General features: G+C 36.6%; 1 protein-coding gene across 7 annotated transcripts in view; it reads right to left on the reverse strand.

Annotated features, from left to right (window-relative positions):
- Positions 1-307: 307 nt before the first annotated feature.
- Positions 308-15,970, reverse strand: part of LOC129880330 (ubiquitin-like-specific protease 1D) — a 28,379-nt gene continuing 12,716 nt past the window's right edge. For 3 of the 7 annotated variants that reach the window (XM_055954314.1, XM_055954310.1, XM_055954312.1), the window contains exons 9-15: positions 14,702-14,804; positions 4,082-4,179; positions 3,466-3,663; positions 2,478-2,589; positions 1,181-1,288; positions 945-1,081; positions 308-866 (exon numbers count right to left, since the gene is read on the reverse strand). In XM_055954314.1, coding sequence (XP_055810289.1) covers positions 983-1,081; positions 1,181-1,288; positions 2,478-2,589; positions 3,466-3,663; positions 4,082-4,179; positions 14,702-14,804 — 718 coding nt within the window. In that variant the 3' untranslated portion in view covers positions 308-866; positions 945-982. The remainder of the gene's footprint in view (positions 867-944; positions 1,082-1,180; positions 1,289-2,477; positions 2,590-3,465; positions 3,664-4,081; positions 4,180-14,701; positions 14,805-15,970) is intronic. The other 4 variants (XM_055954313.1, XM_055954311.1, XM_055954316.1 and 1 more) reach the window with 4 other exon arrangements.

The raw sequence follows: 15,970 nt of genomic DNA on the forward strand, positions 1-15,970 counted from the left end.
TAAACACGAGTTATAGTGTACTACTCTTTAATGAAATTGAATATGGTCAGTCTCATTAATAACTATATCATCATGTTCATATTCCATGAATATTTCATCACTCGTTTTGTATTCTCGCAAAAAAGTTACTTAGATATAAAATGGTAGATTTTCTATTACAAAATATAAACTTGTGGATCAATTTTTGTATTTGAAAAATGTGAAATCATATTATGAAATTTTCAAATCAAACTTTTTGGAGAATTTGAAATTTCAATCTCGTGATTTCGCAGGTCCAAACACGTACTAAAAATACTGTAGATGCAAATTATAGGGATTTAGTAACTTTCAATTTAGCCTATAGTACAATGTTTACAATGGGTCGTTTTTGAATATTTTTTTTAAAAGGGGGATAATTAGTTTGCACAAGTATATACTAAAACGAGATTATGTTGCATCAAGAAGCACATACAGCTTTGATCTTCTTCTTCATATCATTGAAGAAAACATTTACATGAACGGTATGAGATGTTTGAACTCCAGGCAGTAATAATGGAAGGGAAAGTCCAAAAAATGTTTATCTGCAGAAACCTCCTAAGTCCTATTATCATGCCAAATGTACTTGATCCAGCTTCTGCTTTTGAAAGAAAATGGTCAATATGAAATTCTCCTGCATCTCGGGGCCCTGTAAAATGTAGCTCGAACCAAAGGGAGTTCTCCACGATGTATCTCCCGATCTTCACTACATTTCAGGAGAAACCTTCCTAAGCAGACTATAAAGAGAGATTCTAGAATCTCATGTAAATTTCTAGGGTATGTAACTACAATATCTAACTGTTGAGCCCAACTTCAGGAGTGTTGGTAATAAGCAGTTGATCCATTCATGCCTGATATGGTTAAGAATTGCTTGTCAACAGCAGCAGTTATTTACAGATGGTAGGTGACAAAGAAACACTTGGGATTACCTGAGTATGTTGTTGTAAAAAGAGGTGACCAAGAAAAACTATTTGTCACTTGGATTCTTGAATTTTTCCTCAAGTATGTCACGGATTATCCGCCTCATATTAGATGCTTCTTCAGGTTTGAACCACTTGCGTCCAAACTGAAAATGGGTCAAGGGTCAATACATCACTAACAAAGAAATTGATGCATTATCAGAGCGGAAGAGACAGAAGATTTATATATGAAAAGGAATTAATACCATTGCTAGATCCTTCTTTTTAAACCTTTCATGAACTTCAGCGATGAATCGTTCCATAAAGAATAGCACAAAGAGTCCACAGTCATAATCATTTCCTTGTTGTGGGACCTGTAAGAAAAGTGCAACAGAAGGAGGTCACTATGAAGGCATGATAATGAAGTATTTACAAGTTCGCTTTATTTCTACTGCAGAAAGTTCTCAAGTAGAATTTGATGAACTGAACCAATATTTCGTACTCCCTCCCCTTGATCTTTGTATGTGTTCAGAAGATGTTAGGGAGTCGTTATCTGAAGATGGAGATTTAGGATCTTCTTTTAGACAACCAAAAAGAAAGGGGGGGGGGGGAGGAGAATACAGGCAAACAAAGAGATTAAAAAATAAAAAATAAAAACTAACCATGAGGTCTCAGGTTCGAATCCTAGAGGCAAACACTAGGTGATTTCTTTCCTATCTATCCAAATCTTGGTGGACAAAGTGACCCGGTACTTGTGCTGGTGAGAGGTAGCAGGTAGCTCGTGGAACTAATCAAGGTGCACCCAAACTGGCCCGAACACCACGGTTATAGAAAAAGAGAAAAAAAAAACTAATCTGAGCTAATCTAGCAGAAACTATAGCTAGTCCTAAGACAACATAAACACGTAAGGAGATCTGTCCAATGAAACACAACCACTTACTTTTTGTAGAAACCACTCTTTTCCAAACACTACTGCTGTAAAATGCTGTATGCATTAGGTGTTGTTGAATAAGTTTAATCTACCAAACAGAACGATAACATGGTGCTTTTTAAGTGAAATGTCGGAGGATATAAAAAGTTCGAGTATGAATAGACTCATTGCTGAAGCTCTGGAAAATACAGAACAAATGAATCATTTTAATGAGACGGAAATTTCTTAGCGAAGATATCCAGCTCTGCAGCTGAACACCCATGCCATGATGAATCAGAAAACACAATTCAACCAAAGAACAAAATCTCACATCCCACATGATGCCAAACCAAATTCATTACCTTGTAAGTTATTGACTGCATATATACAAGCAAGAAACATTTCACAAGAATGCTTAAAACTAAAAGAGACAAGAAATCTTTTAATAGGTGAATACTTGAATACTGTTATCATCAATTCTTTGAGGAAGATTTCATATTTTCTGGAAAAAAATTCAATTAGGGAATATTCACATCCCACATTGATGCCAATTGAATCCATTACCTTACAAGTAAAAGACTACATATATAAGCATGAAAGAATTCACAAGAATGCTTAAAACTAAGAGACAAGAAATTTAAATGGAGGAATACCGGAATAATGTTGTCGTCTATTCTTCGTGGAAGATCTTCCCATATTTTGTCTGTAAAAGGATGATCTGCTACTACTCTTTGTCTCAAGAATCTCCATTCTTCTATCAAAAATCTGGTCCAAAATTAATACTTTGAATTAAAATGAACCTCATGAGTGAAGAAGCTTTCCATTTCAGAAATGATATTCCATGGGTCATATTAGACTAATACTCATGATCATTTCAAACCAGAAGTTTAGAATATTATGTTATAAATGTGTTTGGTATGAAGGAAAATGTTTTCCTAGAAAATATTTTCTTGAAAAACAAGTGGATTTCTTACTTATTTTCTAGTGTTCGGTAAGTAAAAAAATAATATCCCAAGAGCATTTATATGTAAGCTAGCAAAACATTATGAGGGTGGGATGGGGTGGGGAGTGGGAGTTCAGGGGTGTAATGGTCAAGAGATGGGGGGGGGGATGTTGAGTGGGTGGGGAGGAGACAATGAACTTTGAAGTTACTTATGGTACTTGTTTTCCCTACTTCCATTAGGGAAGTCATTTTCCTCATTTTCAAGAAGCTTATTTTCCAGAATATTGTGACCAACCAAACATTAGAAAATTGAAAAACTTTCTCCCGTAAATGTTTTCCTCCATACCAAACACACCCAAAGTAATAATTTATTAATGTTGGAGAACCTCCCCATATATATGTGGTGTATAACACGTGAAGAACTCAGGAGACACACCAACTGCCGGAAGTTATCAAACCAAAACAATGGTTTTCATTATAGATGGGTAAGTTTGGTCATGAATTCCAGGAAAAATGCTAGATATGGTTTGATCTTAATTTTTCTTTAAAATTTGCCCATACAGACCACAATAGTTGCAGTTCCTAGCGATACAACAGTAGTAATTAAGCAAAGACTAGAACCTCACAGAAACTAAATCATGTAGCACACACACATGACCATTATTTAACAACCAACGAAAGAGAAGAGTTAATCTTACTTTTTTATAGTACCAAAAAGAGAGCTGCTGCTGTGGAGCCCCAATGAATCCAAGTGAAGAGCGATTGGCCCCAATTGGTCTTCTTTATCTGGCATGCAAATTATTACCAAGCTCCAGTGATGACTACAGAGGAGAAAAAGAACCAACATATGGCCATGAACAGCAAGCTCCAGGAAACTAAGTGAAAAGAAAAAATACCTATCGTAGACAAGTTAAATGGTCAGCAAGAGAGAGGGGGGGGGGAGGAGGAGAAAAGAACATAAGAGGAATCTGAACAAAGGACTGGAATATTAAATACTCCAATCTGCTTAGTTACTTAGGAAAATGCAACAACATATCCAGTATGAGTGTAATCCCACAGTTGGGATCTGGAGAGTATAGAGTTTACGCTGACCTTACCCCTACCTCATGCAGGTAGAGAGATTGTTTCTAAGAGAAATGCAAATAGCAAAAAATAAATACGTCCCAACATACGACAAACGTCGAATGTGACCTAAATAATGTAGTTTTATAAATTGATAAACTTCGAAACTAGGTCAAGTAATAAAAGCTCAACGGACCGACTACTGAATCCTCATGAATCAAGGAAGTAGCAAAATTAACCTAGAAAACTTACTTTTCATGTATGGGAAGAAATATATACGCTTTCTCAAATATATTCACCCCCTTCCACCACCGTCTTAATTTGACAAATAAAGCTTCCTTCTCATTCTGCTGTTGAAAATTAAGAAACAAAAAATTATTCAGATTTACCTAATATTATATAGATGTAAGATAGAATATAGAAGTTAAGATGGATGTGCTAAAATATAAATGATCACATCCAACAAAGAGTGCAAGTAACACGCACTAATGAAGAATAAGAGGTCCCTTAAGATGATATAGCCAAATCCTTATGTAGACCGCAGATGCGCCAATTTGATGATTGAAGATGATAAAGGGAACAGTGTACTTTATCCCAAAAAATAAAAAAATAAAAGGGGGGGGGGGAGGGGGGGACCTAAAATCACATGAAAAAAATTGTCTTAGGAAACCAACAATCTCTTGCAACCACTGAAGACTTAGCTAAGCACAAGACCCAATTAAAGCAAAGGACCCATATAAGTAATAGCAACTAGTAAGGATATAGGCCTTATTGTTGTTTGTTACATTGAAAATTAGGCAGAATTTTAATTTTCCAATGGTCTTTTTTTTGAAACTGAAATAATGGTTGGGAAGCTTGCTCTCTTTACACATGTATCAGATTTTCCAATGTTCTTTTTGTTTTGATCGAAGAGTTGTATGTGCGACAAGGGTGAGTACAAGATTTAGAGAAACCACTACTTTTGGAGTACCCTTAATTTATCTCAAAGGAGAAATTTTATATTAAAGCACACTATTCAGGGGGGAGAGAGAGAGAGGGAGCATCTGCTTGGGAATTAAATGGAGTCTCAAACATTTATAGGTGCTTCATAATTAAATCATTAATAATTTCCATAAATTTACTTCTAAAAAAAAGTTCATGAACTATTGTGTCGATCCATATTATATTAAAAGCGTGAAGCTCCTTAGCCAAATGTTGTTAATCTTTTTTACTCTTTTTAAGTAGAGTTCACATTGGACAAAGTAGACATTTTTTTTTTTATGGGAACAGACCCTACACGAGGCTCCCACCTCTCGTGCACAGTCAGGGGTTAAGCAACACCCCCAAGCCTTAACATAAATAATCAAAATAAAATACAAGGAGGGGGACATAAACCTTACCTCCGATCCTATGGTGGTTCATAAGTCGGCTAACCTATTAAGGTCGGCTAACTCATCCCCGATACAAAAAGGGACTAACTATAACTAGAAAGCAGTAAACCTGTGAGAGGACTCCTCCCGGTACAATTCAACTATGAAAGCATAAATGAGGGAGACTCTCCCCTTCCATGAGAAAAAAGGAAAGTAACCTACACTAGTCCTATTCCAACTATGCTACGTACCAGACATAGCTACATTGAAGAAGAACAAGTATACGAAACTTCTATCTCGCATGGGATGGGAAATTCTTTTCATCTTTGCTCTTTTTATTCTTGTCGTACCAAGTAAATCCAGGTGAAGTGTGCCTTTGTATCAGTGATTCTTTAATATCAGTGTAGACTTAGAATATAAATAGAATATTCTTTTGGAAAATCCAAACTTGTTGTAGTGTAAAAAAGGTAGGATTCTTTAATAGCAACACTTCCGGTTTAGAATTCTCTTAACAAATTGCCTGGGAGGCGACGGAAAAAGGATCCCAACAATTAATGTCGCCTTTGTTTAAGGTTTCATTTAACAAAATTGTTGTATGATAGAAAGGAAAAGAAGACCCAAAAATTAATACCATTTTTTTTGCAAAGATTGTTGTACGATAGTACAATAGAAAAAGAAGACCCTACATTAATATCACTTTTGGAGACTTTAAGTGATGTAGGTTCATATCCAAACCTTTTCTTTTAAGAATTCTTAAAATCAAAATAATTTAGAAAAGGGGAGAGTAGCACTTCTACAAAAGAAGAATGATATTAGATAAATATCTTCCTCTTTATTGAAGGAATAGGTATGCAAGGTTATTTTAGGTATTACTTAATTATCCCCATATATCTACTAATATCAAATACCCTAGGCAAAATATCTTCCTCTTTATTCTTTTATTGTGAGGTTTTTAATAAAATAATGAATATAAAACATGTATGATTGTAAGCTTCTTGATTTCTTTTGCAAGTCTTTCATAAAATAATTTTCGTAAATATTCTACATTCTTTATCTCTTGATTGTGCGGTGTTTGCGGAGCTATGTATGAGTTAGTTTCTGCATTAGAATGACAATGGGTCGGCATCATATTCTTAGACGGTATATTTACATGTTGAATTTCTACTTTACTTTTATCCCAAGTATTTTTTATCATAACACTAATATATTGAGCAAGGCTCTCATTCAAATTCTTGGCAGCAATGTGACCCGTATGACGTCGTGATACAGGTAAATGGACTCTACAGTCTTTTTCAAAAAATATAACGAGAATTACTATTTTGTGTTGCTAATTAAAATTTATATTTTTTTAACATAGAGTTGGGTAAGAGTGAAGATATGAATTTTTTTTGCATTCTAGTTCTTCCTTCTATATTGATGGAGCCACTTACATAATGGGTTGATGATGAAACTGAAAAAGAATAGGATTTATGAAATGCTATAGTGGCTTGATGAAGACCAACAACACAATGAGCCAGTGTGGATGATGGTGACATGTTACACAGTTCTACAAATTACACTTGCATAATGCTAAGGGTGTCTGCTGGTTAATCTTTTCAGATTTTAAGCCAAAAGGAAGAAATTGTATCAAAGAACTTTTGAGCACTTTGAACTCCTTTAGGTTTAGGAATTGTTTTATTTGTTACTAGAACTGCTTAATAATTCTTTATCAAATATTTTGGGTCACAATTCAAGGACTTCCACTCCTTCAAAGTTTAGGAGTTCCTATTTTGGTTACAACACAACAACAAAAAAAACATTAGAAAACATTTGGGTACTTTGAACTCCTTTGAGGGTTTTGAGTCTTAGTTCTACAAAAAAAAAAATACTAAAAACTATTCATTTTGACAAAGAACAGAAAACTTCATATGACTGAAAGTTATAGCCAATTTGGATTGGCTTATTTTAAGTGCTTTCAAGACAAAATAGCTTTTAAGCATTTTTGGAGTGTTTTGGGTTAAAAAAAAATGCTTATAAGCACTTGTTTTAAAGCCAAAATAACAAACATAAGCCAAAAGTCAATCCAAACAGGCTCTCAGTCAGTTATTCAAATCCTACGTCTAAACTATGTCATTTGAAGACTTTTAAGCAACAAGTTTCTTTTAAATCTATGTTTCTGATTATTTCTTAAGCAATTTGTTTACTTTTTCTAGACTTGGATGAAGAAAACCAAACTCAAGTGCTTATGCAATAAATTTTTAACTTTCAATTAGTTCGCAGAGTTATAGAGTGAACAGAAGACGTTCAAAGAATCTAACTGAAAATTAAATTTAACGAAGGCTAGGAGTTGACAAGAACAAAAATGTAATGTGAGATTTCCAGGATATCCATCTTGGAAAAGCTTGATACTGTATCATTGGTGATGATTAGTCGAAAACAAATAGTCGGATCAGTTATTTCCTCTTCTGGTCTCTCTTTGTCAATTTATAGTTACAAAGTTACATCTAACTGTTTTATTAGCTTCGATGTTTAGAAATATTTTTTCAATTTATTATTGGATGTTCACTCTCCTATCTTTTACCTTTATGGATGTAAATTTGTTTAGATTTATTAGAGACTTGGCTATTAGATATATTGTTATTTGAACTATACAAGAACTTCTAATATATAAAACTTAAAATTTGAGTAAGATTATTATTTATGTACTTTTTTGTGTGCATAATTTTCACATATTGTGGTAAATTTTTCATTTTATCAAATCAGCAAATCAATTAATTGAAAGGTTGACATTCAGGTCAATTTGGTAAAATTCAATAGTGTGTGGATAGTTCAATAAGATATTTGATTTTGAAGATTTTTGTGATGTATGACGTTTTCCTTTGCCGAGTTATTGTTTATATTTATAACTATTTGGCCAAAGCTTTAAGGAGGGAATTAAGTGTTTTTAAATAGCAAGAGTTATTTTTCAAAAGTTAAAAAATTGACTTTTCCTAGAAGCACTTTTGGAAATTGGCCAAGCATGAATTACTGTTCTAACATTGGACGAAGTGTTCTTTAAATTGATAACACAAACTGCTGCTTTCCAAAAATATTTTTTCAAAGCACACTTCTACAAAATGCATTTTCAAATAAGAGATTTTGAAAGTTTGGCGAAACAAACTATTATTTATATTTCATTGACCTTCATTATTTTTTGCGGACAACATAGTATTGGTTGATGAGACACAAGACAGAGTTAATGCTAGGTTGGAGGTTTAGAGACAAACTCTGGAGTCCAAAGGATTCGGATTGAGCAGGACCAAAAATGGAGTATTTGGAGTGCAAATTAAATGTTGAGTTGGATAAAGCGGACGTGGAAGTGAGGCTTGCCACACAGACTATTCCCAAGAGAGAGTTTAAGTATCTTGGGTCCGTACTCCAGGGTAATGGATACATCGACGATGATGTCACACATCGCATTGGGGCAGCATGAATGAAATGGAGGCTAGCCTCTGGAGTCCTATGTGATAAGAAGGTACCACCTAAACTTCAAAGTAAATTTCACAGGGTGGTGGTTAGATTGTCCTTGTTGTAAGGGGTGGATTGTTGGTCAGTCAAGAACTCACATGTTCATAAGATGCATGTTGCAGAGATGAAGATGTTGAGATGAATGTGTGCATACTAGAAGCAATAAAATTAGGAATGAGGTTATTCGAGAGAAGGTAAGAGTGGCCTCTGTGGCGGACAAGATAAGGAAAGTGAGGCTGAGATGGTTTAGGCATGTGCAAAGGAGGTGCGTTGACTCCCTAATGAAGAGGTGCATCGACGTCCCAGTGAGGAGGTGTGAGAGGTTGGTTGTAGCGGGTATCCGAAAGGGTAGAGGTAGGCCAAAGAAGTATTGAGAAGAGATAATTAGAAAAGACATGGTGCAACTTCATATTACTGAGGACATGACTCTAGCTAGGAAAGATTATAGGGATGAAGTGTTGTCTAGTCGTGCATAAGTTCAGGCTTGTTAGTGCCATTCATAGTACTAGTCGTACCATTGTAGTTCTTGTTATGTGTTGTGTATTGTGTTCGATTGTCACACTACTTTTTTGTTGTTATTGTTTCTTTCTTGTATACTTTACATTGATTTTCTAATTAACGGTTATGCTATCTTCATTTTTTTCTTCTTCTTTTACTTGGGTTTGATGCACTTGAGCCGAAGGTCTTTCCGAAACAACCTCTCTACCTCCTCAAGGCAGTGGTAAGGTATGCGTACACTCTACCTTCCCCATACTCCATTTAGGGGGATTTCACTAGGTATGGTGTTGTTGACCTTCATTATTTTTAGGAACTTGAATATTCTATTTTAATTTCTTTTTTGGAAAATGGTAACATTAATTCTATATATCCAGAGGTATACTACCACCGAAAGTGTAGTTCCCCAACAAAATTGCTACAACTTACATCTTGTAGTACAATTCTATTCCTTACAAAAAGTCTAAAACATCAAACTTATCTTCTATATGAGCTAATACTTTTTGCTCACACCAAAAATGAAAAAGGCCAAAGCAATTCATTTTTAAGTTATTCTGCACATCCTCAAAATATCTTTTGTTCCTTTCAGTCCAGACTGACCACCAGATGCGATCATGTGACAATCTTCCATCTCTCCTCCTTACTCACATTGCCATCCATATTCCAGCATCTTAGAACATTTGTTATGCTTCCAGGTTTCACCCACCTGATCGAGCTGATGAACATAATCCACAACTGTTCTGACCATTTATAATGCAAAAAAAAGGTGGTTAATTATCTCAGCTTATTCCTCACATAGAAAGCACCTTGAAGCCAGCTGGTGACCCCTCTTGTTCAGATTTGCATGAGTCAAAACTGCCTCTTTAGCCAAAAGCCAGATGAAACAGTATACTTTGTAGGGAATTTTTGGTTTCCATATCATCTTCTAAGGACAATCTCTTTCCTGCACCACTGCTATATTCAGTTCCTTATATGTAAAGAGTTCAGGATGTTGTTGCTTCATTGTTAGGTGACCTGCCCACTTGTCATGCCAGATAGAGGTTTTCTGCCCATTTCCTACCTTCACGCTGGTCCTGACCTGTAGCATTGGCCAGAGGTTTCTAATAACTCTCAAGACTGTACAACCATAAGGAGTTGTAACAGTCTTTGTCATCCAGTTATCCTCCATACTTTGTCAGGTAGGAAGGTAATGTGTTCAATACACTGTTGACTAGGGTCAATCTGCCTCCCCTACAAAGGTACTGACTCTTCCAATTTGTTAGTCTCTTTGTGCAGTTTTCTACTACCCTAGTCCATGCCCCTACCGACTTACTTTTGACTCTCAAAGGCATTCCATGCTTGCTAGGGTCTTTATCTATGATCCTGTAATAATGAGATATATGACGCTCTTCCTCCGATTTATATGTAGCCCAGAAGTTGCTTCAAAGATGATGAAGATGACCCTCAAAATCAGAACTTGTTCCTCCACTACTTCACAGATGACAAAGGAGTCTTTTGCATACAGTAAGCGGGTTACCTCCAAAAGATTTGCCTCTCCCACCTGGAAACCTATGATCTACCCTTTTCCTCTTGCATTATTCACTAGATTACTCATACCCTCTATTGCTAATATGAATAGTAATGAGGATAGCGGATCACCCTGTCTCAAACCTCTCTGAGATGGGAAAAACCCTTTGGTGCCCTGTTAATTAACACTGAAAATTTGACTGTGATTAATGCAATGTTTTATCCACTTCCACCTGAAACCAAAACCCATTTTCTCTAGGAAGTTCCAGTTCATAGTGATCATAAGCCTTCTAGATGTCCAGTTTGCACATAATTCATGGTTTTTTGCTACTCTATCTAGAATCCACACACTCATTTGCTATTAAGATTGCATCCATTATCTGCCTCCCTATGATGAAAGTCATCTGTTGTCTGGCAACTAAATCATGGATCACCTTCTTTAATCCTTCTGCCAATAGCTTGGGTATGATCTAGTACACTCCTCCAATCAAACTGATAGATCTGAAGTCATTTAACCCCAGTGCCCAAACTTCCTTTGGAATCAAAGCCACAAAGATTGCATTCAATCGTTTTTTAAGAAAGCCTTTCTCATGAAAATTCTGCACTGCTGCTACAAGATCCTCTCTGATTATTTCCCAGAACCTCCCGGGCGACAAAAGGTGCCATCAGTAATGATTGTCCTCATCGCTAATCCAAGGAAAGTTCTCCAATTCTAGTTGTGACCTCCAACCTTTTGTTTCTGTATATAATTTTTCGTTGTATGTCACTATCTCTTTCTTCACCCCTCCTAGATCCTCCACCATTACTTCTCCCACTTTCAGTTTGACAATAGTGTTGTATCTCCTGTGGACACTTGCAGTTTTGTGAAGAAACTTGTGTTTCTACCCCCCTTTCTTAGCCAGATTACCCTGGAGCCAGGCAACCTCTTCTTTCCTAGCTATGTCTTCAAATTCCATGGTGAGAGCTATTCTAGAGGTTATCTCCTCCTCCAGCAGGGCCCTGCACTCCTGAATTTTCTCTATTGCTTCTATCTGAGACAGAGCATTTTGTTTATGAGCCCCAAAATTCCCCTGCCTTGTCTTGCTCCACTCCTTCAATTTTACTTTTAAAGCTTTCAGTTTTTCCATTAGAATGTAATCAGGACTGCCCTCACACTTGAAAGAGTCCCACCAATCCTTTACCCTCTCCTTGAAGCCTTCTGTTTGCAGCCACCAATTCTCAAACTTGAAGTAGGATTTTGATGCTTCCCATTCTCCACACTGAAGCTTTATGGGAATGTAATATGAGGCGATTCTTTGTAATACAGACTGCTTTATGTACCTGAAGTTGTCATCTGTCTCATCTGAAATGAGGATTCTATCAAATCTTGTTGCACTTTCATGTCTATCACCTTGTTTCTATATGTATTTACCCCCTTTCAAGTTGAGGTCTACTAGTTCCATATCTTCATTAAAATCTGAAAAGTCAACCATGGCTTTATTAATTCTTCTGCAATGCAATTCTTCTTCTCTGATGGATGCCTAGTTGTGTTGAAGTCCCCACACAAAATCCAGGGGCCTGACATGAGACTCCTAACTGCCTCAATTTCCCCCCCAAGTATCTTCCCTTTCTTGTCTATCATTTGGAGCATATGTAACTGTTATATGCCAGTTAAAGACATGTCTTTTCCCAGCAAAACTACCGGACAGAGCACATGCCCACCCTGGTGAGCTCAACTTCCCAGTCCCTCTTATCCCACATTATGACAATTCCCTCTTGTCCCACTAGCCTCCAATTGAACATAATCTACCCACTTGTTCCCCCAAATCTCTCTAACAACTTCTGTAATGTCCCCCCTCAATTTTGTCTCTTGTAGACAAACTATATTTGCCTTCCACTCTTTCATTATATTCCTGATAAGAGCCCTCTTCCAGGCGCATTTTAAACCCCTTCACTTTCCATGTCACAACTTTCATAATAATTGATCTTTGATTACTAGGTACCCCCCTTTACTTCTGGATCCTTAACTCCATAATTTACTATCTAGTTCTCTCCCTTTTAATTCATACATCCCCTTCCTCTTCACTGTTTCCTTGTGTCCCCTTTAATTCATAAATCCCCTTCCTCTTCACTAGTTCTCTCCCTGTTCTTCCGTCTGCATGTCTACAGATTCTTTGGCTTATTCGTGTGTTAATTGGTTTGCCTTCAACGGTTCTTCTCTTTGATTCAATTGAATGGTCATAACCTCTTTCTCCTTCTGATGTGTCTCCATATGAGAGTTTGTACTTATGAAAGCTGCAGATGTTTGCCTGAATTCTATATCGATAATGTCCTCATGTTGGGCCTCTAGAATAATATCATGTAGGTTTAATTCAATTGGACTTAAAATGTTTTGGCCCCAACCGTTCAGCTTTTTTATAGAGCCCAACACAGCCCAAAGTGGGCCCTTCTCTTTTATATGTTCCTCACGTTGCTTTAAATTTGAAATTACACCACTTTTTGATGTTCCCGCGAGCCGCCCCTTATATCCGTTGGCTGTTTATCCACCATGTCTAACCTTCCAGTGTCCACTGGTCCATAACCTTCCCCCTCTCTCTTCTCTTTCTCCAATCTGACAGTGATCAACAACTTCACCCAAATCTGAATCGTGTACACATAATCGTCGATAGTCAGCTCTATCTCTCTCAAAACTTTCTTTCCATCTCTGTGAGCCCAGTGGAAATGATTCTTAAGAGTTGTTTCCTCCTCTGTATCGATGAAACCGCCACATTGGTCGCCAATTTGCTTGAACATCTTATGCTACCACATACTCAGCAGTAGCCCTAAGATTCTGATCCATACCCAGTCCCTCTGTATCTCCTCTGGCCAGCATCCCATAGTCGAATTCCACCAATCGAGTTTCAGCTTCATCTTTTTCCAGATTCATTCTCCAGATTGGACATGCTCAGCGACTTTCCTTGAAGGGAGTTCAAACAGGAATTGGCCGTCGTTCATCGCGTAGACACTAACTCCAAATGTTGTCTTCCAAGTATTCCTTGCCCACCTCCTCACATCATTTAGGGTTGGTAGTTCCGGTGTTGTCTGAAACTTAACAGCTATGCATCTGCTTAGGAGATACTTTTCCACTGGTGATGAGCATCCAATGATTCTTATGTCATCATTGTTTGTCTACAGCTGCTCCTTCTTCAAAGCTTCTATTGTCCATCAATAGTTAGAGCTAGCCTTTTTGAAGGATATGGTCAACTTGGGTATGGGAGCTATCTGGATCTCCTGCGTTCTCTCTGGCTCATAGATAACTTCGCCACTTTATTTGCTATGTTTTACAACCCTCCTTTGTATGTACTTTCCGGTGTAATAATGACTGATTTTCTTTGACCTTGAATACCAATAAAGCTTATGTATCTTCCATTTTCGTTGTACTTGAGTGTGCAAAAGAATTCAGAGAAATGGTCCTTCATTCTCCATCTCTTAATTGTGTTTCTCTGTACTTTTGATGCTTCAATAAATACGGCTGCCAACCACTTTAAAACTTTAAGACTGATCTTAACTCTTTGCATTAAATTTCTGTTTGATCCACCCATTCTACCAGGTTTCTGCCCCCAATCTGCATTTAGTGATGTCGTATGACTTGAATCCAGCGTTGTAGTATATTGTATTGTCCTTCATTACTCAGAATCCATCTACGTCGCCAAAAAGAGCCCCCTCTATATATTTCAAAAAATACTCAACTACTTTGAATTCAACTATTGCGTCAATATAATAATATTTATGTTTTCATTTAGATGAATGTTGCGTCTATCTAGACATCAATTACTATTAAATGAAATTCATTCATTCTAAACACTTTCTTATTAATAAACGCATAAATCACATGCAATGCACATACACTAAAACTAGTTCTACAAATAAAACAAATGAAATACAACTCCATATTTGCCGCACAATTAAAAACCATTAGTGAGACCTTTCAGTTTCTTCTCTTTCTATAGGTTCTACCAAGATTCACAAACTAGTTAGTCAAGTTCACAGTAAACAATTTTCAGATAAGAATGAATACCTTGCTGAAAACAGCCTCTTTGAGCTTGCTGTAAAAATATGTATTGAAAAAGTGATACTCACACCTTTCTCCATCTGCAGGAGATTTTCTCTGCTGGAGGTGCCTATGCAAGAAGAGAAGGCAATTAGGTTTTACCAGATTGAAAAAGTGATTGTCAAGCTATCTCTATCTTCTACTAGGGTGACTTAGGAAAAGCACCAATGTCTAAGAGTATATCGCAGAGGCAAAAAGGTTCAATTTTCACAATCCGAAGATATCAAGCTACCATGATCAACTTTTTTTTTGACGAGTATCAAGCTGACATGGTCATTTACACGTCATGTATCCGAATATTATCATTGAGTGAATATTTCATGACTGCAACCAACTGAAGAAACATAAATAGTCAATGTGAAGCCACCAATACATCTCTAGTAGGAAGGATTCATAAACATTTTTTTATTCATGCATAATTAATTGTGTGTAATCACTAGAATGAAAACATCGCCATTCTATGTCCACAGAAAATTGAGATTGATCACATTTTCAAAATGTTGCATACTTGACTAGGACTGACGAGTAAAAAGTTCCAAGAGAACATATTTTTACATTTAGCCACTTATGTTATTTTAAAATGATGTTTCTATTTAGCCAATTCCCTGGATTAAACACCAATTCTGATGCAATCAGATGAAGACATGATTGGAATGGAAAATTTTCAGTTGGAAGATTGTACTAAACAAATCTGTCCTCACAACCTGGGAGCATCTCTGGACCTTGGAAACAAATCTGGAAATCCAGTATCCCTACCAAGATCAAGTGTTTCACATAGAAGGTATGCAGAAGAGCATGTCTGACTCAGGAAAAAAGGAAAGGAGAGGATTTCAGATTGTCTCTAGGTGTTTTTTGCAATGAAAAGGAGGAAACAAACAGCCATTTGTTTGTTCATTGTAGAGTGACTGCTAGGGTTTGCCATATGTTTTTCAATCTTATTCAAGAGCACTGGGTGATGCCTGAACATACTGTAGATCTTTTAAGATGTTGGATGAGGAGAGGTGGGAGTAAAATGCAGAAAAAATGGTGGAGCCTAGTCCCTTCTTGCATATGGTGGTCAGTTTGGAAGGAAAGAAATAATAGATGTTTTGAGAATATTACTAATCCAATGCACAAAGTAAAATAAAACTGCATTTTATAATTATATTTTTTTTGACGACTGGTGTTCGGTCCAGCTTTTGTGCACCTGGATTAATCCACGGTATACTTGCCACCTCCCACCAGCAACAAGTACCA

Source organism: Solanum dulcamara, chromosome 2 (assembly GCF_947179165.1).
Source record: "Solanum dulcamara chromosome 2, daSolDulc1.2, whole genome shotgun sequence".
NCBI lineage: Eukaryota > Viridiplantae > Streptophyta > Magnoliopsida > Solanales > Solanaceae > Solanum > Solanum dulcamara.